Source organism: Miniopterus natalensis, chromosome 17, assembly GCF_054644295.1.
Source record: "Miniopterus natalensis isolate mMinNat1 chromosome 17, mMinNat1.hap1, whole genome shotgun sequence".
Classification (NCBI taxonomy): domain Eukaryota; kingdom Metazoa; phylum Chordata; class Mammalia; order Chiroptera; family Miniopteridae; genus Miniopterus; species Miniopterus natalensis.
In genome coordinates this window covers 34,799,905-34,822,200 of record NC_142097.1, presented here as the reverse complement: position 1 = coordinate 34,822,200, position 22,296 = coordinate 34,799,905, and the positions used below count along the sequence as shown (strand labels likewise).

The 22,296-nt window shown below is 36.6% G+C and overlaps 1 protein-coding gene across 2 annotated transcripts in view; it reads left to right on the top strand.

Annotated features, from left to right (window-relative positions):
• The window catches only part of CLTC (clathrin heavy chain), a 58,994-nt gene extending 40,346 nt beyond the window's left edge, over positions 1 to 18,648 (top strand). Inside the window, exons 15-33 of one of the 2 annotated variants that reach the window (XM_016203801.2) lie at positions 498 to 623; positions 1,230 to 1,372; positions 2,490 to 2,724; positions 4,979 to 5,101; positions 6,090 to 6,235; positions 6,462 to 6,645; positions 6,846 to 7,038; positions 7,500 to 7,657; positions 7,861 to 8,025; positions 8,145 to 8,252; positions 8,336 to 8,503; positions 8,625 to 8,774; positions 8,871 to 9,002; positions 9,120 to 9,230; positions 10,130 to 10,300; positions 10,671 to 10,892; positions 12,122 to 12,142; positions 15,750 to 15,825; positions 17,618 to 18,648. In XM_016203801.2, coding sequence (XP_016059287.1) covers positions 498 to 623; positions 1,230 to 1,372; positions 2,490 to 2,724; positions 4,979 to 5,101; positions 6,090 to 6,235; positions 6,462 to 6,645; positions 6,846 to 7,038; positions 7,500 to 7,657; positions 7,861 to 8,025; positions 8,145 to 8,252; positions 8,336 to 8,503; positions 8,625 to 8,774; positions 8,871 to 9,002; positions 9,120 to 9,230; positions 10,130 to 10,300; positions 10,671 to 10,892; positions 12,122 to 12,142; positions 15,750 to 15,825; positions 17,618 to 17,742 — 2,757 coding nt within the window. In that variant the 3' untranslated portion in view covers positions 17,743 to 18,648. The remainder of the gene's footprint in view (positions 1 to 497; positions 624 to 1,229; positions 1,373 to 2,489; positions 2,725 to 4,978; positions 5,102 to 6,089; positions 6,236 to 6,461; positions 6,646 to 6,845; positions 7,039 to 7,499; positions 7,658 to 7,860; positions 8,026 to 8,144; positions 8,253 to 8,335; positions 8,504 to 8,624; positions 8,775 to 8,870; positions 9,003 to 9,119; positions 9,231 to 10,129; positions 10,301 to 10,670; positions 10,893 to 12,121; positions 12,143 to 15,749; positions 15,826 to 17,617) is intronic. The other variant, XM_016203806.2, reaches the window with a different exon arrangement.
• The last annotated feature ends 3,648 nt before the right edge of the window (positions 18,649 to 22,296 follow it).

The window sequence follows — 22,296 nt, the reverse complement described above, 5'->3', positions numbered from 1 at the left end:
CACCATCATGGTGCTCCTTCTAGGCTTTGTTGTAACAGAATGTTAGAGGCTGGCCGTATAGAATGGAATTATAGAGGGGTGAAAATAAGTTATTAGTTTGAAACAAATCCGAGCCATTTATGCTATCATTTTGACAATGTGACTATCGGTCTTAAATCATCTCAATTCTATTTTATTACTATTAATGAAAGACCCGCTGTGATGATTTTATATCCTGAATGCCAGCGGTGGCTCACAAATCTTAATTTGTTACTTTTTTTAGTAGAGGGTATGTGTGGGAAGGACCTGGTATTTTGCTGTGGATCTAAGTATTGATTTGTAAAAATTGACTGAAACTGTGATGGGCAGTCTCCAGCAATTGGGACATTTCTTTCTTTAAAAGAACAGCCAAATTTATATGACTCTCTCCCATCAGTATAAAACAGATTCTCAGATTTTACATAGATTTGATACCTCATAGAAGGAGAAATGAAGGTTTCCTTTTTTTTCCCCCCCAGGAAGCGAAGCTAACAGATCAGTTACCACTCATCATTGTGTGTGATCGATTTGACTTTGTCCATGATTTGGTGCTCTACTTATATAGAAATAATCTTCAAAAGTATATAGAGATATATGTACAAAAGGTAAGTAATACTTAGATAACTTAAAATTAAATCTTATTGTCAATTTCACATCTCACTCTGGAAGTCTTCACCCTTTTGAAACTGGTCTGCTACAGTGGCTCTCAACAGTTCTTCCCGCCAAAATCCTCTCTGATTAAAATTTTACTTGCATGCCAAGCATGTAAAACAGAACAGAACTGCTGTAGTTAAAAAAGTTAGATGGCCTATGCCCTACTTACTTGATAGCTGCTTAGGTACCTGTGTAGAGGTCATAGACTCCAAAGCATAGTTTTAAAACTACCTTAAATATACATATAAGAAACTGTACCTTCTAACTCCAGAAACAGAATAGCAGTTTTGCTATAGTGGAGTTCTTTTTACTGGACTTCATAGTCATTCTGTGACTTTAGCATCTTTGGACTTACTTATCCTTTGCAGCAATGCTGAGGTAGTTAATTAACTAAGCCAGACTTCCTGCTAAATTCCTCGGCCTAGTTACAAATTTAGACTCAGTTTATTATTGGATTTTAAAACTGAGCTTAAAAGGGGGAAATGTTTTATATTTTAAAACTTCTTTTTGCTTTATTAATAACGCAGTGGCGTTCTTCTATTTTTTTTAACCCTTAGGTGAATCCAAGTCGACTTCCTGTGGTTATTGGAGGATTACTTGATGTTGATTGCTCTGAAGATGTCATTAAAAACTTGATTCTTGTTGTAAGAGGTCAATTTTCTACTGATGAGCTTGTCGCTGAGGTTGAAAAAAGAAACAGGTGTAGTACTGTTTAACCTTCATAACTAGGATAAATTAGTCTCAGCATGGTAATGGATAAAAAATACAACCTGTCAGTTGTCTAAAAGCTACTCAGAAATAAATGGACCATAATTCCCTAGAAACACCTAATTTAGAAGTGATAAGCTAACTGTAGCGTTGATTCAAAAAATCTGTTTTCTAGAACATTGCAGCTGTCATACAGAAAGTCTGTTAACCTGGTTAATCACTTTTTTTGCATATTTTTAGTTACAGCTACATGGGTTGACTTTGTATGTTTTTAATGTAAACTATGTGAAAAGCCTCCTTTTACTTAGGTGTGATACCCCTCTACTCACTAACTGGTTCTTAGGTAAATTATTCTCAAGTATAATGAGAGAAAAGAATTCCCTAAGTAACTCCGGGTTAAATTGGTTGTTGTTTTTTTGCGGGGTTGTTTTGTTTTGTTTTCAACCTTAATATGGCATTGTTCATTATGAGGAAAACATGGTAATGTAAGTGCTTACTTGAATTTGGTAGCCAAAATAATGACCTGTGGCACTTTCTCTGGGTGCTTTTGATATTTAAATCATTGAAACATAAACTGTAGCTTAGTGAAACATTGACCCTTGGTGGAGTGATCATATGACTGGTAGAATTATTAAGCCCAGAACTTCTAAAGATACCACATTTTGTTGCCAGTGTGTATTTAGGATGCTGCCTCCTGTGTTAATTGTGTTCAAGTGGAAAGAAACCTCAGACAATCTGGCCTATTTTCTCATACCATGTCCCAGCCCACCCCTAAACAAAGTTTATCTAAAGTCTAGATATTTTGTCCAGTATACAAAAGAAGAATTTGTGAATTTATAATCTTCCGGTGTTCTGTGTAGATACGTAACAGATAGGTCTGGGAGGGTATAAAGATGGTCTTGCATACCTTCTATGTAATCTTGGGCAAGTCACTTAGGCACCTGAGCCTAATTTCCCTATTGTAATAAGGTTGTTGAGAATACAAAATAATGTGCGTGAAAGCACATTGTAGACTCTAAGGTATTTGAGTAGTTAGCATGTCAAGAGCGTGTTATTTATAATACTGTAAATGTGTACATGGGGTGTTTTTGTTTGTTTGTTTTTACTAGGTTGAAACTGCTTCTGCCTTGGCTAGAGGCCAGAATTCATGAGGGCTGTGAGGAGCCTGCTACTCACAATGCATTAGCCAAAATCTACATAGACAGTAATAACAACCCAGAGAGATTTCTTCGTGAAAATCCTTATTATGACAGTCGTGTTGTTGGAAAGTATTGTGAGAAGAGAGATCCACATCTGGCCTGTGTTGCTTATGAGCGTGGCCAGTGTGATTTGGAGCTTATTAATGTGAGTACCGCTATCTGAATGTGTAGAGAAGGCCACATTTTATCTATCTTTCTATCAATCATCTTTAACCAGGTAGGTTTTATTACAAAGGCTGCATTTTTAACAAACCTGTTATATAATGTTAGGTTAGTGAATTTTGAGAGTTTCAGAGTAGTTTTAGTTAATACAGAGCATTTTTAGAAGACATGCTTTTTAAAAATTTTATTTGCCAATAATTGTGAATTTAAAGTGGCCAAAATAGTAGATCAAGTGTGTATTCGCTTATTAACATTTTAACTGCACTAGTTTTATCACTTGTGTTCTTATACTCTCTCAAACACACATATCATATGTACATCTTTTATTTTTTTCCCCTTAGTAAAATTTTTTTAAAATTTATTTTTATTGTTGAGAGTATCAGACATGTCCCTCATTACCCACTTCCACCTGGCTCCCACCCCACTGCGGGCCTTTACTGCATTATCTGTGTCTGTGTCCGTGGTTTACGCACATGTATACATCATGGTCTTGTGCCTCTACAGTGTGTATCCCCTAAGAATAAGGATGTTCTCTTTCATAAACACATTATAGATACCAGCTTCAGTTAGTTTGATACTGACAGAGTATCTCTTGAGATTTATTCCAGTTTTGTCAATTGACCCAATAATGTCTCTTATAGAAGTTTTTTCCTCCAGTCTAGGATTACATATTGCATATAGTTGTCATATTTTGTTAGTCTCTTTTAATATGAAACAATTTTTCAGCTTTTCTTTGTCTTTTTAGGTACATCACTGTAAAAGTAGTCTTTTTTTCTAGTAACTTTTTTACTGTAGTGAAATTCACATATATAACATTAATCATTTGAAAGTGAAAAATTCAATGCAATTAGTACGTCACAGTGTAAGAGAAGGTTATTCACTTTGAGTTTCTCTGATGTTCCTCATGATTAGATTTAGATTGTATATTTTCCATCCAGAATATTGCTTTTAAGTAATGTTTTGTCTTTCTCGTATTATATGCAGAAGCACCTGGCATTCTTTTGTCCCTCATTTGTGGAGGCACTTTTTATCCATGTCAATTTCTTTACTGTATATTATATTTCCTCTTGCAGATCTTAGGAAGTCTGCAAGGAAACACTTAAAACCATGCAAATGTCGTGTTTCTCCTTTCCCCCGCCAGTTTAGAATCTATTGATTCTTCTTAGACCATTCTCAATGTGTTGGTTGCGGAGTGATAATTTTCCAAGTCTAGCACTTTCTCCAATTTATTAGCACTCATGTATTCGTGTACTCTTGAATTCCTGTTTGATTCTGTAGGTTATAAATCCACCACTGTTGTTTTGATGCTCAAATTGTCTCCACCTTAGATGATAAAAAACCTCTGCAGCCTGCTTCCCAGGGCTTTATGTTATGGTCTCATCATTCTTTGAGCACTTACTTATTTTTTAGCACAAGTTACATCATGCTCATTTTGTATCCTCCCACCCCTGGAATATGCCATTTTTCCAGGAAACTCTCATCCCTTTTAGTGAGAAAACTCAGATCTGGCCCTGGCTGGTGTGGCTCAGTTGGTTGAACGTTGTCCTGTGCACCAGAAAGGTTGCAGGTTCGATTCCCAGTCAGGCCACATACCTGGGTTGTGGTCCTCTCTTCAGTCGGGGCGAACACGGAAGGCAACCAATCGGTGTTTCTCTCTCACATTGATATCTCTCTTTCCCCCCCTCCCTCCCTCCCTCCCTTCTACCGTCCGCTCCTCTTTTTAAGCATGTCCTCAAATGAGGATTAAAAAAATTTTTAAACACTCAGATCTGGGCTGTTAGGTGTATTTGTTTCTAGGATCTTCCAATGATCAGAGCTAGGAAATATATGCATCTGTGTACATCAATCCATTCATATACACACAAAAATATATGTATGCATACACATATGAAAAACAAACACAAGAGTAGTTAGTAAAACACTGAAAAGAAAGCTACGAAGGTGGACTGGCCCTACCAGCACACTGTAAAACCTCCACAATTAAAACATGCAGTGTTGATGCATAAATAGACCAGTAGAGTAGAATATGAAGTCCAAATATAGATCCAACATTGGGGTGTTTTTTAAAAGACTTTAGAAATTAATAACTATGGTTTTTGGTTTTTCTGCTGATTAAATTTTAATAAGAAAAACTTGCTTGTGGGTATAAGTGATAGGAAATCACCTTTAAAAGTTAAAGTCAATTATAAAAAGTCTTCACTTCTTACCTTGAAATTTATCTTTAATATCTTATTTAGGTTTGCAATGAGAATTCCCTCTTCAAAAGTCTTTCCCGCTATCTGGTGCGCCGGAAGGATCCAGAATTGTGGGGCAGTGTGCTGCTGGAAAGCAATCCTTACAGGAGACCCCTAATTGACCAGGTAAAGTTGGCAAATGGGTTTAAGGCTCATCTTTTAACTATGAAAAAAAATCTTTTCCCTCATCATATACCCAAATGGGCCATATTTAACTATGAGAGAAGGCAGTAAAAAGAAAAATTTTAAACATTTAATTATTAAAAAACATATGTAGCATAAATGTTAACAAAAAGAAAATATATCCCAAAAGTGATTATTTAATTATATAAAACTCTCAATTCATCATAGTTAAAAGGAAAACAGCAAATTAAACATTTAATAAAATGAGTAAGAATTGCTATTATTAATAACTGAGAAGTGACTAAATTAATTTGAAGCATTGAAGACAGTGGTAAGTTAGCCAAGGATGAGAATTGATAGAGAAAATGCAAAAGACCATGTGGGGTAAATGTTAAATCTCCCTAGTAGGCAAGGACTGCAAAAAAGATGTGGGCTTATAACTATATAAAACTAAAGACACTTTTAAAACCCTAAAAATTAAAGGTTGTTATAATGGTTCTTAAATTCTTGTAGAAATATAAATATGGTACAAGCTATTATTTTTTCCATTCCTCTTCTAGGAAGCATTTCTAAGGAAAATTTTTAAGTAGATACAGAGCTTCCCAGAAAAAATATTGCAGCCTCTGGGAACCATGCAAATATCCAAAAGCAGAGGAATTACTGAGTAAATAATGCCACATCTATATAGTTGAATTATATGTAGCCATTAAAGTGATAATGAGGAGTGGTTATTAATAGGTAATATTTTAATTAGGGAAAAGATAAAAATTATACAATCAGTAATTTTTCAGGAGAATAGAAGTACACATGATATGGTTATACATGAATTTGTGTACAAATACCTTTGGGTGGTAAATTTAAAGGTATTTTTCTTCCACTTTTTTTCTACCTATTTCAACTTTTCTACTGAGAGGCCAACTTAGTCTTATTAGATAATATCTTCAAAAATCACCTTGATTCTCGGTACTTATTTCTTGGATCTCCTCTGTAGGTTGTACAGACAGCCTTGTCTGAGACTCAGGACCCTGAAGAAGTGTCAGTAACTGTCAAGGCTTTTATGACTGCAGACCTTCCTAATGAACTCATTGAACTGCTGGAGAAAATTGTCCTGGATAACTCTGTATTCAGTGAACACAGGTATGCCTGGGGTCCGGTGGCTGTTCATATCCAGTCAGTCCTGGCTAGCCAGTCGGGGAAAGAATGGAGACGAAGATTTGAGTATGCTGTCTGAATTCTCACTCTCGAATACCCTCCTCTTCTCACACCACCTCCTGAGACAAAAGACTCTGCAGCCTCAGTGCTGATTCTTTAGAACTAGTGAGCTTTTAAAACACTGTGCTTCAACCTTTTTTTCCCCTTAAAGGAATCTGCAAAACCTCCTCATCCTCACTGCAATCAAGGCTGACCGCACCCGGGTTATGGAGTATATTAACCGCCTGGACAATTACGACGCTCCAGATATTGCCAATATTGCCATCAGCAACGAGCTCTTTGAAGAAGCATTTGCCATTTTCCGGAAATTTGATGTCAATACTTCAGCAGTGCAGGTAAATAGAATTTCAGATTACCCAAGTTGATATACTAAATGTAATGACTTCTCATGATTCAGTATATGTATTGTCCTTTGAGAATGGCCATAACCGATTGCTATGGCATAGAAGAGCAATAAAATCCTAACCATTTAAATGTAATTGCTATTTAGTAGATTCATTTTACTGTAACACTAATTCCAAAATTGGATGCCTAGGTTTTAATTGAACATATTGGAAACTTGGATCGGGCATATGAGTTTGCTGAACGCTGCAATGAACCTGCCGTCTGGAGTCAGCTTGCGAAAGCCCAGTTGCAGAAAGGAATGGTGAAAGAAGCTATTGATTCTTACATCAAAGCAGATGATCCTTCATCCTACATGGAAGTTGTTCAGGCTGCCAATACTAGTGGTGCGACTTCTTACTATTACGTGTTTGTGACCTCAGAATATGTACCTAAGCTATGATTAAGCTAAGCATTAATTAATTGTGTATTCTGAATTAAGTACGAGTTATATACTGCAGGGTTTGTTTTGAAAACATGTAGCCCTCCACTTCAGTCCAGGTTAAGAGAAGCTGCATTTTGTGAACTTGCAAGGTCCATGGGGAAGATTAATTTCCTGTTTTGAAGTCTCATAAAATTCTGATCAAGCTCTGATCTTACAACTTTAGGGGAAAGGGGATGTCCACTGTTCATTTTGTTAGTGATAATACAGAAGCATAATATAAGTTTTGCTATTCTAGATGTATTTCACTGTTTATATTATTGTCTGTAATGTTTCCTTGAAAGAGAGTAATAGTTCTCATTTACTTGGGTAAAAAGATAAATGTTAAGATGTTAGTGTTTGTATTTTTTCTTTTTCTCTGCCTAGGAAACTGGGAAGAACTGGTAAAGTACTTGCAGATGGCCCGTAAGAAGGCTCGTGAGTCCTATGTGGAGACAGAATTGATATTCGCACTGGCTAAAACAAACCGCCTCGCAGAGTTAGAAGAGTTCATCAATGGGCCAAATAATGCTCATATCCAACAAGTAGGTTTCTTGTTCAGATTTTTTTGAAGATTGTTAAAATAAATAGTTGAATAATGTCATTAGCTTAATAGGATCAACACACCACAGCTGAAGATTTCCAAGGGAAAAAAATCTTACAGGAAAAATACTGTTTCTCAGTATTAAATTGAGTTGCGACTTTTAAGAGAGTTTAGGCTCGCTGAAAATGGATTGTCTTTTTTCAGGTTGGTGACCGTTGTTATGATGAAAAAATGTATGATGCTGCTAAGTTGTTGTACAATAATGTTTCCAATTTTGGACGCCTGGCATCTACCCTGGTTCATCTGGGCGAATATCAGGCAGCTGTTGATGGAGCTAGGAAAGCTAACAGTACTCGAACATGGAAAGAGGTAATTTCAACACCTGTTTGAGTGAAGAATTAAGATGCTATTTAGAAATGCTCTTTAAACTGATGAATTAACCAGCCATGTTTACATTTGAGTTCACATATTTGAAATTTTTATTGTAGGTCTGCTTTGCCTGTGTAGATGGGAAAGAATTCCGTCTTGCTCAGATGTGTGGGCTCCATATTGTAGTACATGCAGATGAACTAGAGGAACTTATCAACTACTATCAGGTAATGAACAAGATTCTTTTATATTAATTGAGATCTTACGCCACAGATATTCTTATCTTTAATTTCTGATCTTTCTTATTTAGGATCGTGGATATTTTGAAGAACTGATAACCATGTTGGAAGCAGCACTGGGACTTGAGCGAGCTCATATGGGGATGTTTACAGAATTAGCCATTCTATATTCTAAATTTAAACCACAAAAAATGAGGGAGCACCTGGAGCTGTTCTGGTCCAGAGTGAATATACCTAAGGTACCCAGCCTTTAACATTGTGAGGCAACTCTAGCTAAAACTGATACCTTAAAGTATCCTCTTTTAGGCTATTAGCTAGAATTAAAGACTCATCTAAAGCAATTAACTCTTTCTTACATAGGTGCTAAGAGCTGCAGAACAAGCCCATCTTTGGGCAGAACTGGTGTTTTTGTATGACAAGTATGAAGAATATGATAATGCCATCATTACCATGATGAACCATCCCACTGACGCATGGAAAGAAGGGCAGTTCAAAGATATCATTACCAAGGTTTGTACCTTCTCCAGACAACAAAACAAAGGCTTTAGAATGAGTCAGCTCATTAGGAAATAACTCTGACTTACGTATGGATTTTTCCCATTTTAGGTTGCCAATGTGGAACTATACTACAGAGCAATACAGTTCTACTTAGAATTCAAGCCTCTATTGTTAAATGATTTGCTGATGGTGCTGTCTCCACGGTTGGATCATACTCGTGCAGTCAATTATTTCAGCAAGGTAATGATTTTTAAAACTTCAAAATAATATAAAAAGAATCAATGACATACTTGAATAACTTTTGTCCATGGAACTTGAACCATGTGCTACATTTGTAACAAACTTTTTATTTTAAAGGTTAAACAGCTACCCCTGGTGAAACCATATTTGCGTTCGGTTCAGAACCACAACAACAAGTCTGTGAATGAATCACTGAACAACCTCTTTATTACAGAAGAAGACTATCAGGTAAAGCCTTTTGGTTCTTGTATATATTCTCAAAACTCAGGTTATAATTAGGTTGTAAAGTTGGTGTGTTTTGCATTAAAAAAAAAAAAAGGCCGTTATTCTTGGAATTGTAAACAGTAGGTATTTGTATGCCTAGGATCTAAATTTAATGAGGCGTTCAGGATTGATAAACCTGACTTTCCCCCAATCAAGTACCAAGTTTTGAGAATTTTGCTTAGATTTTCTCTTGCTTTAGAAAAAGTTACTGTTACTTCTTCCCTAAACTTCTAGACTGTACTTAGGATGGAAAGTCTTTGATCTCCTAATTCACTGCTCCACTTGCCCAGTCCCGTATTAGTATCTGTCTTTAAATAAACTTTCCCTTGTGAAGAACTTCGCAAGAACAGAATTAGAGTTAAGATTCAGTGGGTTGTCTTCTTTCTTTCTCTTGATGTCAGCATTATTTTCTTTAGGCTCAGATCCCATGCTCATTTGTGTGACTGAATATCATGTTGAGTTGTATCAGGAGTTTCCTTAAAGCATGAAATCTTACCATTCAAATTGTAAAATTTCCCAATTTCATAACCATTCATATTAGTCCTTGATATGAAAACGTTGGAGAAAATTACACCTTTAGAAATTTTACAATACCTTTGAGGACTTTATTTGTTATATAATTAGGTTGAAGAACCTTGATACTTGTTTAGGTTACAACTTTGTGGTTTGATGCTTGAATCTAGGCTGTCATATTTTAATTATGGTTCATTGGTCATAGTATACATACATATACAGTATATTGGTCAAGTCATATACAATCAATTATGTACATAGTAGCTCATTAGTAAAGAATGAGGGAATATTAACTTAAAACTGGAACAGAACACTGATTTGGAATTTGGTTGGCTTTTCTTTTTTTTAAGGCTCTGCGAACATCAATAGATGCTTATGACAACTTTGACAATATCTCGCTTGCTCAGCGTTTGGAAAAACATGAACTCATTGAGTTCAGAAGAATTGCTGCTTATCTCTTCAAAGGCAACAATCGCTGGAAACAGAGTGTAGAGCTGTGCAAGAAAGATAGCCTGTACAAGGTGGATGAAGTTGGTGGGGGCAGGGCCGTTAACTCAACTACTGGATGATCTATGTTAACCCTAAAGTGGTCTACTACAAGTGATTATTGGTCTATAAAAGTATTAGTTTTGTGAATATGAGAATTGCCTTTAAGCCCCCATTTGAGGAGATCATAGTTAAGTAAATTTCTTGATTCTGGGGGCCACCTTATTTTTATTTCAAACCTCTCTTTTAAAAAAAAATAAGAATAATTTACCCTGTCCCTTTTCTTTCAACAAATCTTTAATTTAAATCATATAACCAAGAGGGTTTTCCCCCATTGTATTGCTTGGCTTCCCAGGTTTAGTACATTGAGTTTTACATTTGACCTTCACCCTTCCCTTTGAATAGGATGCAATGCAGTATGCCTCTGAATCTAAAGACACTGAGCTGGCCGAAGAACTGCTACAGTGGTTTTTGCAGGAAGAAAAAAGAGAGTGCTTTGGAGCTTGTCTCTTTACCTGTTATGATCTTCTAAGGCCAGATGTTGTCCTGGAAACTGCCTGGAGGCACAATATCATGGATTTTGCCATGCCCTATTTCATCCAGGTCATGAAGGAATACTTGACAAAGGTAATGGCACCTCTGGGTATATTCAGAGATAATTATCTTGAATATGTAAATCTCCATGTGCAGACTTATTTTTTCCAAATGTTTTTTTCTCTAGTAAAAGTAAGTCATTTAGTTGATCAAAAAATATTCCTGTGCTCCATATATGTTTAATATTTCACAAATGACATTGCATGGAAAAGGAAACTCAAACATAACTTGCCAGAAATGTTTATCCTCAGTGTATTTCTGAGGGTGAATAGTATTACTTCTACATTGTATGTTACTTTTTAAAAAACATCTGATTAAAATTTTTTTCAAAATAATATCTTCCTTAGATCAGTTCTTAGAACTCAGATGTCTATAACTTAGTAGTATAGATCCCCTTTATTTGGTTGGTTCTTGACTTTAATATGTATGCCTGTTTCCCCTGGGGAAGCTACATCTGTATTCTTAACATCCTGTTAATCTCAATATTTTGATAGTTTAACCCCTGATTTTAAAATATTATAGGAGGTTAACAAGTAATGACACATTTCCTAAAAGTGCATTAAACAAGCTGGGGATATAATCTTATAAAAGTCACTTATTCATCTTAGTGCCCTGTTTTAATGTTAGAATATTTTTTACTTACCCTGTCTTCAACAGTTACTAGCTTTCTTGCTGTAGCACATTTAAAAATGATCCTAAAGGATCCATTTCATTAGAGCAAAACATGCTTATTAAAGTCCGTTTCACATCTGATCTCTTCAGCATGCCTGTTTAAAGGGGGAAAAATAGCACACTACTAACAACCCCCAGTACTCCGAATATTTTCTTAGGCTACTATCTAAGTAGATACCATTGTGTTCAGTAATAATTTTTTGAAAATTAACACTTCCTGTGTATAAACTGCTTAAAGTCCAGTGTATCTTAGCCATAGGTGAGAGTAACTTCCTTTCTTATGCATAATGCCAACTTGTGAGACCTGGCTCTAAGCTGCTGTTAACCGAAGTGCTGTAAATTTTACTAGCGATTAAGCTGCTTTCTTTCACACTGACTCTAGCATAAATTCTTCTGCAGTAAGCTCTGAAGTTAAAAATATATATATATTCTAAATTTTGCTTACAGTATGCCCTTTATTTTCACTTTTCTCATTCCTTTTTTAGTGGTTAGATGTTTCTCCCCTAAACCTTTGTTGCTGATTCTACCTTTTTATGCTCAATATGGAATTTGATTTTTTTCTAAGCTGCACCTTCTGAATTCCTTTGCAGGTTGATGCAATAAAGGAAAAGGTGAAAGTTGATTCTTTTCCATCTTTAAGTCTGGAGGACTAAGTCTAAGGAATTTGCATGATTTTTTCCTTCCTTTTCTACACTGCTGCTGCTGCTTTTTCCCCCCAATAAATTTTCACTAAAGCCTCTGCAAGTCCCTTGAAACATAACTATAATAGAGCTGTAGGACCTTAGTAGATGTTTGGTACTAATCAGCTAATAGGCTTTAGGAAGGGCAGGAGGCTAATCAGTAGTTGGTTCACAGTCTCTCTTAAATATATTGTTAAAAACTGAGCATGGTGAGTTTCCATATTAATTCCAAAGTTTCAGGAAATTTCTCTTCCCTGTCAGGGTATCTGGACCATAATAGGATTTTCTTAATACTCTAAATAAATTTAAACAGCCTCTGGTTTTATTTTGTGAGCTTGCCTGACAGTTGTTGAATTTATGTATGTATATACATACCCTAAAAGGCCTTTTGGGTTTTTTTTTTGTATTGAAGGACTGTGATCCAGTTTCTGATCTCTTGATTCTTACTAATTTTTTGCTGAAAGTAGATACAAGAGATACTAGCTGCTTCCGAAGAGACTTTCCTCATGTTTCTCCAGGTGTCCAGTTCTTATGGTGCTAGTCCATTTTCAAGAGGAATCAAAACTTTTTTAATCATGAGAGTAGCTTCCTCTGTTTGTTGCTGAGCAACATGGATTATTTCTACATGTAATGAAGCAATGTTAACTTCTATGTTTTGTAATAAGGCACACCTCTGAAGCCACCTGAAGTTTGCTCTCTTACTCATCTGTTGGCTTGTCCAAGGTAAATTTAGGCACCTTTTGGTTGCTGCTGCTTAATTGGCTTATCTCCATCCCAGAATAAATGAAACCAATTTACAAATTTGTGTCTGGTATCAAATTGTGGTAAGAAATGGGTGGGAAGATAAAAGAGAGTTGAAACAAATTTAAAAGAATTTGGGTGGGGGACAATGCCTTGGAATTATGTTGAACCAAACTGGAGTCACCATTGGAACTTAGGGCAAACCTGAGTAAAATGCATTGTGTGAGGCCCTTCAGCAGCTAGTAAGCAAGGCAGTTAGAAAGCGTGTGTGTGAAAAACAGGTAATTGAACTGCAGTGTTATGCATTGTTTTAAATCAAGCATGTACAGCAGTCATTGCAATTACATCATACTACTTTTGAAACTCTTAAAGCATTGCTGTGGGCTGTGTGTGTTTCTTGAGAGCCTGTATAGCAAGTCATCTTCAGATCTCACTTCCTGCTTCAGTACTTTTGCCTTTTTTTCATGCACACATACACCAGAATAACTGACTGCATGTTAACTTTTCTCTGCAGCATATTGCAGTCTCTGTGGAAAAGCCTTTTACATTTAGTGAATTTTCAGTAGTACAGGCAGAACTCAGTGACATGCTTACATGTGATTTTTCTTTTTAAATCCAAGGATCAGAAACTTTTGTTACAGCTCTTAACAAAAGCTTGTGTTCATAATAGCCTTCTCTGCTTTTCTTTTTTGAGTAATCTAAATTGGGTCAATGGAATATAAAATTGGATGTTGCTGTGCCAGAGGCTGTCCCATTATATAGAAAAATCAAAATTTTTTTGCTTAGCTTGGTGCTATTCAGAATTCTTATGTTTTGTTTTTTCCCTATGCCCAGCCTGCTTATGTCTGTGCCTGGGCATTGTGATATTGCTAGTTCTAAGTCTTACATGTACTTCTGTAATAGGACTTCTGTCTCCAACATCTGGCTCAGACATTAACTTTTTTAAATGTGTTCACTTAGATTCTTTTCCTTGAAAGTCTGGAAATGTATTATGCAGTGGTGGGTTTTTTTGTTGTCTCATTTTTCTTCTTAGAAGTTTTTAATGTACACTCATCCATGTATTTTTTTTTTTGGTATAATGTCTAGCTCACTCTTGGATATGGTTTTAGGTTAGCAGAACCCCATCTTGCCCTTGATGGCACATACCGTGCTTTAAAGTATATAACTATAATCGTTTTTGTTGTAAGTTTGGATCCCAAACAGCGGGTGCTTTTCATGGTACTTATAGTGGTCTTTAATTTGTCATTGGGTAATTTATAACAAATGAACACCTAGGCTATAAAATAGGAAAATGTATGCAGAAGCAAATTAGCCCATCTTCATAGGGTGGGAAAAACCACATTTTATCTGAAGGTGTCTAGTGTCTACCTCAGCTTACTTTTCTCATATTGTTCCTTGACAGTAGAATGGATTAGACCCATATTTATGATATTTAAGATAAAATAATATATATAAAGTACTGTCCTAACCTTAATGGCCTATCTGAAGACTCCAACACACTATTTCAAATAGTTTCAAAAAGAAATGGGGCTGCTCTAACCTTTTAAGGACCCAGTCTTTATAGCTTTTCACTGATGTTTGCATGCCCCCTTTTTTTTTTATTTTGTGAGCAATTCCCCCCACCCCCACTATTGGCTTTTTTGAACATGTAGTAAACATCTTATTAAAAGTTCCTTCCTGCACTCTGCCCCCAATTTCACTCAGCACACTTACGACTTTGAAAACCACTAGTAGTAATAACCTTGAGATTTGAAGTTTAGTTTTACTTTAAGTATAATACAGTATCTAAACTTTGGTTGAGATACCAACTTTTAAATATAGTTTAAAAGACAAATACAATATAGTTCAGAAGGCAAGTAGAAGTGTGTTGTGGAGATTCTCTAATTCCAATGTCCTGATGACTTCCTGCTAATTCTTCACAGAATTACAGAGTGAACTCATGTTATTCCTAGAAGGAACTTTGCAGATTATCTCATTCAACTGTCTTATTATATAGGCGAGGTTTTTTTTGAGGGTTAGCGCAATGCTTTGTCAAGGTCACACAACGAGTTTGTGGAAGGACCTGTGTATTCTAGCTCCTTTCCTTCACTAATACATTTGGATTCCTCTACAGTCTTACTTCTATCAGATAGTATCCACTTTTATTTAGAGTAGCTAGCATATAATAGCCATTTACTTTGCCTTAAATTAAAAGCAAAACATTTCTTAAAGAATTACTTCTTAGAAAATAGAACATAAAAACATGCAGCCTGTCTTTATATTAAAATAATTAAATATGGAGCCACTTGAGTCTTAAACTTCAGTCCGTACCTCTGACCAACATCAGCAGAAGCTGTGCACACTGGGCAAAAGATAGCTTATTCTGCGCAAGTATTTGTCCAGTCATTAGACCCATTTTACTTTTTCGAATACCATTTCCTTTGGGGGAGAAGTCTTGCCGGGTCATGAGTTCGTTATTATCTTTGATAGGGTTTAATCTTCATTGGAAAAAGTGGTTCCTTCTCATTACCTCCCTCCCTTGGGCTGGCTGCGAGCTAGCATGCCCAGTTTTAGCCTGGCGTGCGCTTTTATGGCATTTATAAATCCCTCCTTCCTGAGGGTTTATAATGACAGTGCTAAAATCACCTTGACTGAAGTATGAACATTGCCATTGAATTTGAGGGGGCCTGAGAATGTTCTTTCTAGTCTGTTTATTTTGACAAAATTTAACATAACATAAGGCTTTTCCACTTTCTGCCATACACCTAGGTTTATAATATTTTTGAGGTGCTAATTAACATGGCCTGTTTCCCTCCAGGTGGATAAATTAGATGCTTCAGAATCACTGAGGAAAGAAGAAGAACAAGCTACAGAGACGCAGCCCATCGTTTATGGTAACCTCTCTCTCCCTCTCCCTCTCTCTCTCTCACTCTCTAACCTTGCAGAGCTATGGTAGATGAATGTTTCAGCCCTCAGGGACTCTACCTCAAAATAGGAGTGTAATAAGCATACAGTGCAGAAGGCTCGCTGAGTTAGGAAATAATTCTGCCATTTCCCCCTGAAAACAGTCCTAAAGCAGGCGTCGACATTACGCACTAAGGGAGTCCTAAGTGCAAAGACAGTCTCACAGCCTACGGTCGTGATAGCCTTGGGCTCTCTTGCCTGGGCTGCTTGACTGCTTATTAGTAAGTTACTGAAGAAAAGTACCAGCGCAGTCAGTTTCCAGAAGGGCCAAGGCTGTCTTTAGTGCGCTGTACATAGAGAGTGCATCCTCTCTTTAAATTCTAACTGGGACAAGAACTTGGGTAGAGTTTCCATTTGAGAACTTCCAGAGATGGAAACTCTCAGTGAGTATTTAAGGCAGTTTAGTTTCTTATACTGTTACATCTGAACTACCTTTTTCATTCCACTCTTGGTGAACAGATTCATTTGAACAGTGAGTTTGAAGGGTGTAGGTTGTAGCACTGTAACCAAGTGTTCTTTGGAGGGGGACATAAAATTGTGACCATTGTATCATCCTGCTAAAGGAAATGATAATATTCAAACCTTTTGTGGCATTATCTCCTTTATATCCCAGATAAAAAGGATTGGGGATTTAGAGGACCAGGGTAGTTTGGATAAAGTTGGAGAAGATAAACTTTAAGTAGAGTGTTAGAGATGGGAGCAAGATGTTTCACGAATTTGAGATAGAAAGGAAACAGTAGGAACAAAGACAGGGTGAGTAATAATTCAGGAGCATCTGCTGCATTTGGCTTGCCTTTAGGGTGCTTAAATAGATAGGCCTTGTAGGCAGTTGACAGTGGGGTTGAAATTTCAAGACGTCAGTATCAAGGTTAGAAGTGATTTTTATAAACTGCTGGTTTCCCGAAAGAGTTCGCTCAATAAAGACAGTTTTGGTTGCTATTCACAAAAAGGAGAGACATGAGGTTGCTTTCGTTGGGAGAAATCTTGCTCTGGGATTACATTCTAGTGGGAGATTGAGTCCTTTTATGGTGGCTGGGAAGAGGTAGTCATGCTTTCTCCCTCTAAATAAGCCAGGTTCTCTATAGGTTGTTTTCTGTATGTGGTCAACAACTATTTAAACTTCCCAAGAGTGCTAACAAAGTATTTGAATGAGGTTGTATACTCTAATGTATTTCATACCTAATGTATATTTGAATGTCTTGCTATTTTTAATTGCTTTTTCTAAATTGGTACTGAATTCTTTGCTCAAAATGCATTAGGTTTCATTATCATTTAGATGTGTTTAAATCAGAAATTTAAATATAACTTTAAAAGTTCAGTTATGTTAAAACAATGTCTGTTAAAAAACTGTTTTTCTGTGTTAATTATATGGTCACAAAATATAATGTGCAAATACCATGTTGTAAAAGGCTTATTAGCAGATGTCTTGCCTGACCATGTCAAACATGCATGTGCATATTGCTTTAGATGGTATGAAGTAACATAATTACTATTGTAGTTCTGGCTCTTGGCTCTGCACTGTTTGTTGACTTTTTAGGCAGGACCCTTCTCAGGGTGACTGTCATGCCAAAATTGTGGCTGTCAAAAGTGCCCCCTGCAAAACTCAAAAGTTGTGATTATGCTGCTAGAGGAGGGGAGATTGGAGTGTTATAGTCCTACAATACTAACAGTTTTTACTGCCTCCTTGCCCTGCCCCTGCTCCTTTTTGTTTTCCATCTTTAGGTCAGCCCCAGTTGATGCTGACAGCAGGACCCAGTGTTGCAGTCCCTCCCCAGGCACCTTTTGGCTATGGTTATACTGCACCACCCTATGGGCAGCCACAGCCTGGCTTTGGGTACAGCATGTGAGACGGAAAGCTGATCCTGTAGTCGCCTATTTTCGTACTGAAACATCGTCTCTACCCGCTTCTCAGTTTATAACAGAGGAAAACAGGCACACGTTGTAACCTTTATTTCATGAAGGACTACTTTTTTGTTTCTAACTATAAACTTGGATCACCTATGTTAAAAGCTTATTTCACATTCCGCATCATTTTAGAATTTATTTTCAAAGGGGAATAGTTTCAATGTTTTATTCACTTGGGCTTTTTTCCTTCCCTTTTGTTCTTTGAAAAACTGCCTAATATTCAATCTGTTGTGAAGAACCTGATTTGCACTCTGTAGTGTTTAAAGAAAAACTCTAATATTGAAGCTCTTAAATTTAGTGTATGTAAACAGCTTACAATATGTATTGTCTAAATGCATTTAAATCTTTTATTCAAAGAAAAGCTAAAGCAAAAATATTGGTATGTGACCATGCGAGACTGTCAATGCAACAAAGACAACACTAATCAGCACATCCTACACTGGACTACAGTGCTCTCCAAAGTATTGGGAAAATGCATTACAGACAACTTGCCTGACTTTTCAATGAGCATAAGAGGCCCTCTAACCTACGCAGGTTTCCTCATTACGCGTATAGAAAATGCTAGTGTGTTTTTGCTCACTCCATATGTAACAGGTGCCCTTATGTTGTGCTGTATCCTGTGCTTTTTCTGTGGGACCATTCCATTCAAGAACAAAGAGCACCATGATTCCAATCTGTGTGTATTTACTAACCCTTCCCTGAGGTTTGTGTATGTTGGATATTGTGGTGTTTTAGATCACTGAGTGTACAGAAGAGAGAATTCAAACAAAATATTGCTGTTCTTCAGTTTTGTTTGTGGAATTTGAAAATACTCAAATTTAAAATAAATTACTGGACTGTGGAAATAACATGTAGAATGGCAGTTTTAATTAAATACCTCTCAAACTGAAACCAAAAGAACCATGGTTTTGGTAGTTTCGTATTGGATTCCAAAGGTAGGGAGGTATGATAGCAGAAGTGGAATTAGGATTGGGACGTCAAAACACATACCACATCATGTGCGTAACTTAGTTAATAAGGTACATGCAGTAGTTTCAAAAACCAGCCAGTACTATAGTGGGCTACATTTCCACTACCTCCATCATTTTAACCAAGTGGCACTTTTAAGTTTTATCTAAGCATTTCACTTACATGAACAGGTCCTGGATGTTAAATTATATTAACTTGAAATAAAAGTATGGAAACACGTAATTCATGCTGTTCCTCGCCATGAAATTGTAAGGGTCGCCAAATTACAGGTAATTTAGAGTGATTTCTTTTTTAATACTCCCCTGAGAATGTTTTTTCCATTGCTTTCCAGAGAGAGTGGGGGGAGGGGGGAGAGAAACATCGATGTGAGAGACATCGATTGGTTGCCTTCCACATGTGCCCCACCTGGGGCCAGGGACCAAGCCTGCCACCGAGGTATATGCCTTTTGTTGGGATCAAACCTGGACCCTTCAGTCTGCAGGCCAACGCTCTACACACTGAGCCAGACTGGCTAGGACTGAGGTGATTTTTTTAAACCAGTGTTTGAATCCAACTCTTTACTGATGGCTGAGAATGTTACTTTAAGGTCATTTCACTGTTAACCATCAGTAGGGTTAGCCCCCTATCTAGCCTTGTATGACCACAGAAGGGTCTTTTTAAAAAAAACAAAAACTTAAGAGCCTCTAGAGCCTCTTTTCTTTCTTCATCTTTAATTTCTTCTCCCCTTTCCTGTAGGAAATTACAGTATTAGCTGGAAAAACCCCTTTCTTGTTTTCGTTTGTCATAGTGAAGACAAGTTGCTGTTCAGGCCCTGGCTTGTACTTCTCTCTGCAGGATCTCTGCTCCCTTTCTTCATGGTTATCAAAATCAAGAGTGAGAATAGTAATGGTCCAGTGAGCCCCTTGTTTTCAGACTCAGCATGTTCTAGACCTTTTCCATACTTTGAATCAACTGGTTTTTAATCAATGGAGCTACTCTTCCTTCCCTAATAGAAATAAGTTAAAATACTTCAGTAAAGGTTTTCTTATAGCATTCTTAAACAGTTGTGGTTGTTTTTTTTGTTTTTTTTTGTAAGAACAACAAAAAAGCCTTGTCCTATAAATACTAAGTTGCTACTTAAGCCATCTATAATGAGCTATAGTAGAAAGAGAAACTACTGTTGAATTGCTTCCAGTTGGATTCAAATCCTGAACAAGATGAACTTCTGAACTTGTTCTCTCTTGTGGATAACAGTCTGAGTAATTTTCAGAATTATTTGCAGAATTATTTGTGATTATGTTTAAATCACAAAATGCCTGTCTCAAGACTGGACAATAGTAAGTGTTGTACAATAAGTAGTGGAATGAATTGGTAATTGAACTGTATTTTAAGGTATCTTTCCTAACATTACTCTGAATAGGATGGTCTTGGAGAAGGAATTAAAAACAGTAAACCAGGGTACTAAGAGTCCTTAGCACTATCAATGTAAATGACACAAGATAGAGGAAGGGGAGATATTATTGGGAAACTTTTCATAAGGTAAACATGCTTTCAGTGATCTTCCCTAATATCCAAATACCTCCTTTGTACAAAACTGTGATACTTGTTGACCTATTTCAACCTAGACATTAATACAATAGCAGGAGACTAACTGGTGATTTCCAAGTAGGGCTGCTTAACTTGGCTGTAAATTGATTTAAGTCACAAAGATATTCTCACTCCTAGTGGTTCTCAAACTTCTTCTTAGGATCCTTTTATATTCTTAAATCTTTGAAGCTCCCAAAGAGCTTTAGTTTATGTGGGGGTGTATCCATTAATATTTCATGTATTAGTAGTTAAAATATATAAATTTTAAAAAATTAATAATTTTTTAAAAAATTATTAATCCATTTAAGTATAACAGTAATAAACTCATTCCATGTTAACATAAAGAATTATGAATTAACCATATTTCCCAAAACAAAAGACAAGTGATAAAAGTGGCATTGTACTATTTATAACTCTCTTCAAAGTTTGTCTTAACAGAAAACTGTTGGATTCTCACTTGCTTCTATATTCAATCTTTTATATGTTGTTTTTGTTGAAGTATATGAAGAAAATATGGCCACATATAGATGTGTAATTAGGAAAGTATTTTGATAGCCTTTTTTAGATATTTGGGGTTAGTTGAAATGTGGAATCTGAAACCATAAAAATGAACTTTTTACACTGTTATATTAAAACCCATTGATCTGTCTTTACTTTGAATGGATCTTTTACCCATGCAATGATCTTTTACCTCATGCTTTGGGTATGTGGAAAAGACTGATTTACTAAGTTATTTAGTTCTCGTAAATGTTGACACATATGTTTTAAGATCCTATTTGTAAGGAACACTGATCTTACCAGAGAAGTCTTAAGGTTGGGGAAGCTTGGAGGAGAGGCAGATACAAGTTTCCCCAAATCCTGTCAATTGTTTTTTATGAGGAAATTCCTGCCAAACACTCAGACCTGGATAACAAGAGTTTGTTGGCTGGTCTTGCCAATAAAAATGTTCCATGACAAAAGCAGCTAGTTCAGCTCACCAGTCAGCCTCACAAGTCTTTTTCTCACGCTTCAGTGTGCACCAGAAGTGTTTAATGCTACACAGAATATTAAGACAAATAGTCAAGGGTCAAATTTAATAATATTGTTAGTGCTTCATCAAAGGCATTAAGTGAAACTTTTTATTGTGGGTGGAGGGCAGTGAAAACTAGTTGTACAGGTAGGTGCCCCTGCCTTAATTTGTGAAAGGTAACCAGCAGTTTTACCCACGGTGAAAAACAAAAATAATGTGTTAATATAAGAATAGTTTTGGCCTCCTGAAAGTGTCTTAGAGAACCTATGGGCTCTGCCCATACTTTGAGACCTGTAAGATTACAAATCCTATAAAGTAAATCCCAAGTACAGGTGAAAAAACAAGATGCATTTCCAGAATCACCTGAATTTGTATACTGTTCATCCTAGTAGATATGCCACGACTTACTGCAATTACTTGAGTCAGCCACGGGAGGCCAGTCTGTGGGGAATGCACTGCTTTGAATGTGGAACCACCAGTCTGAGGCAAGCCTCAGAAATGACCTGAGCCAGAATCGTGCATTTAGGGTTGAGTTCTCTTCAACTCAGTTACATGCTGTTGCATCACTTGTATCTAGTAGTATAAACATTCTCTTTAGAAACAGTTGCTACTGTGGCATCATTCACAGCTGCAGTTTCTCCTGTGCTATCATATGCCAGTGTAAATAGTATAAAACTGACCAAATACTAGAATGTTTAAGACTGGCTGCGATAGTCTGTAGAGTTCTGCCGGCAGACTCCACTGAATTTATACCTTAGTTATGCTCTCATGCTGCTTATGTTGAAGTTAACTGCTAACTAATGCTAATTGTTGAAGTTAACATGGAGAGCTGGAGCCGCTTAACATGCACCTGCTACCAAAATCCTCCTTGGCATCATCATAGTTCTTAGTGATATACTAAATTTAGAAATAATGCAAGGACCCCCCGAAAAGGCTTTCAGGAAAAAAGGAC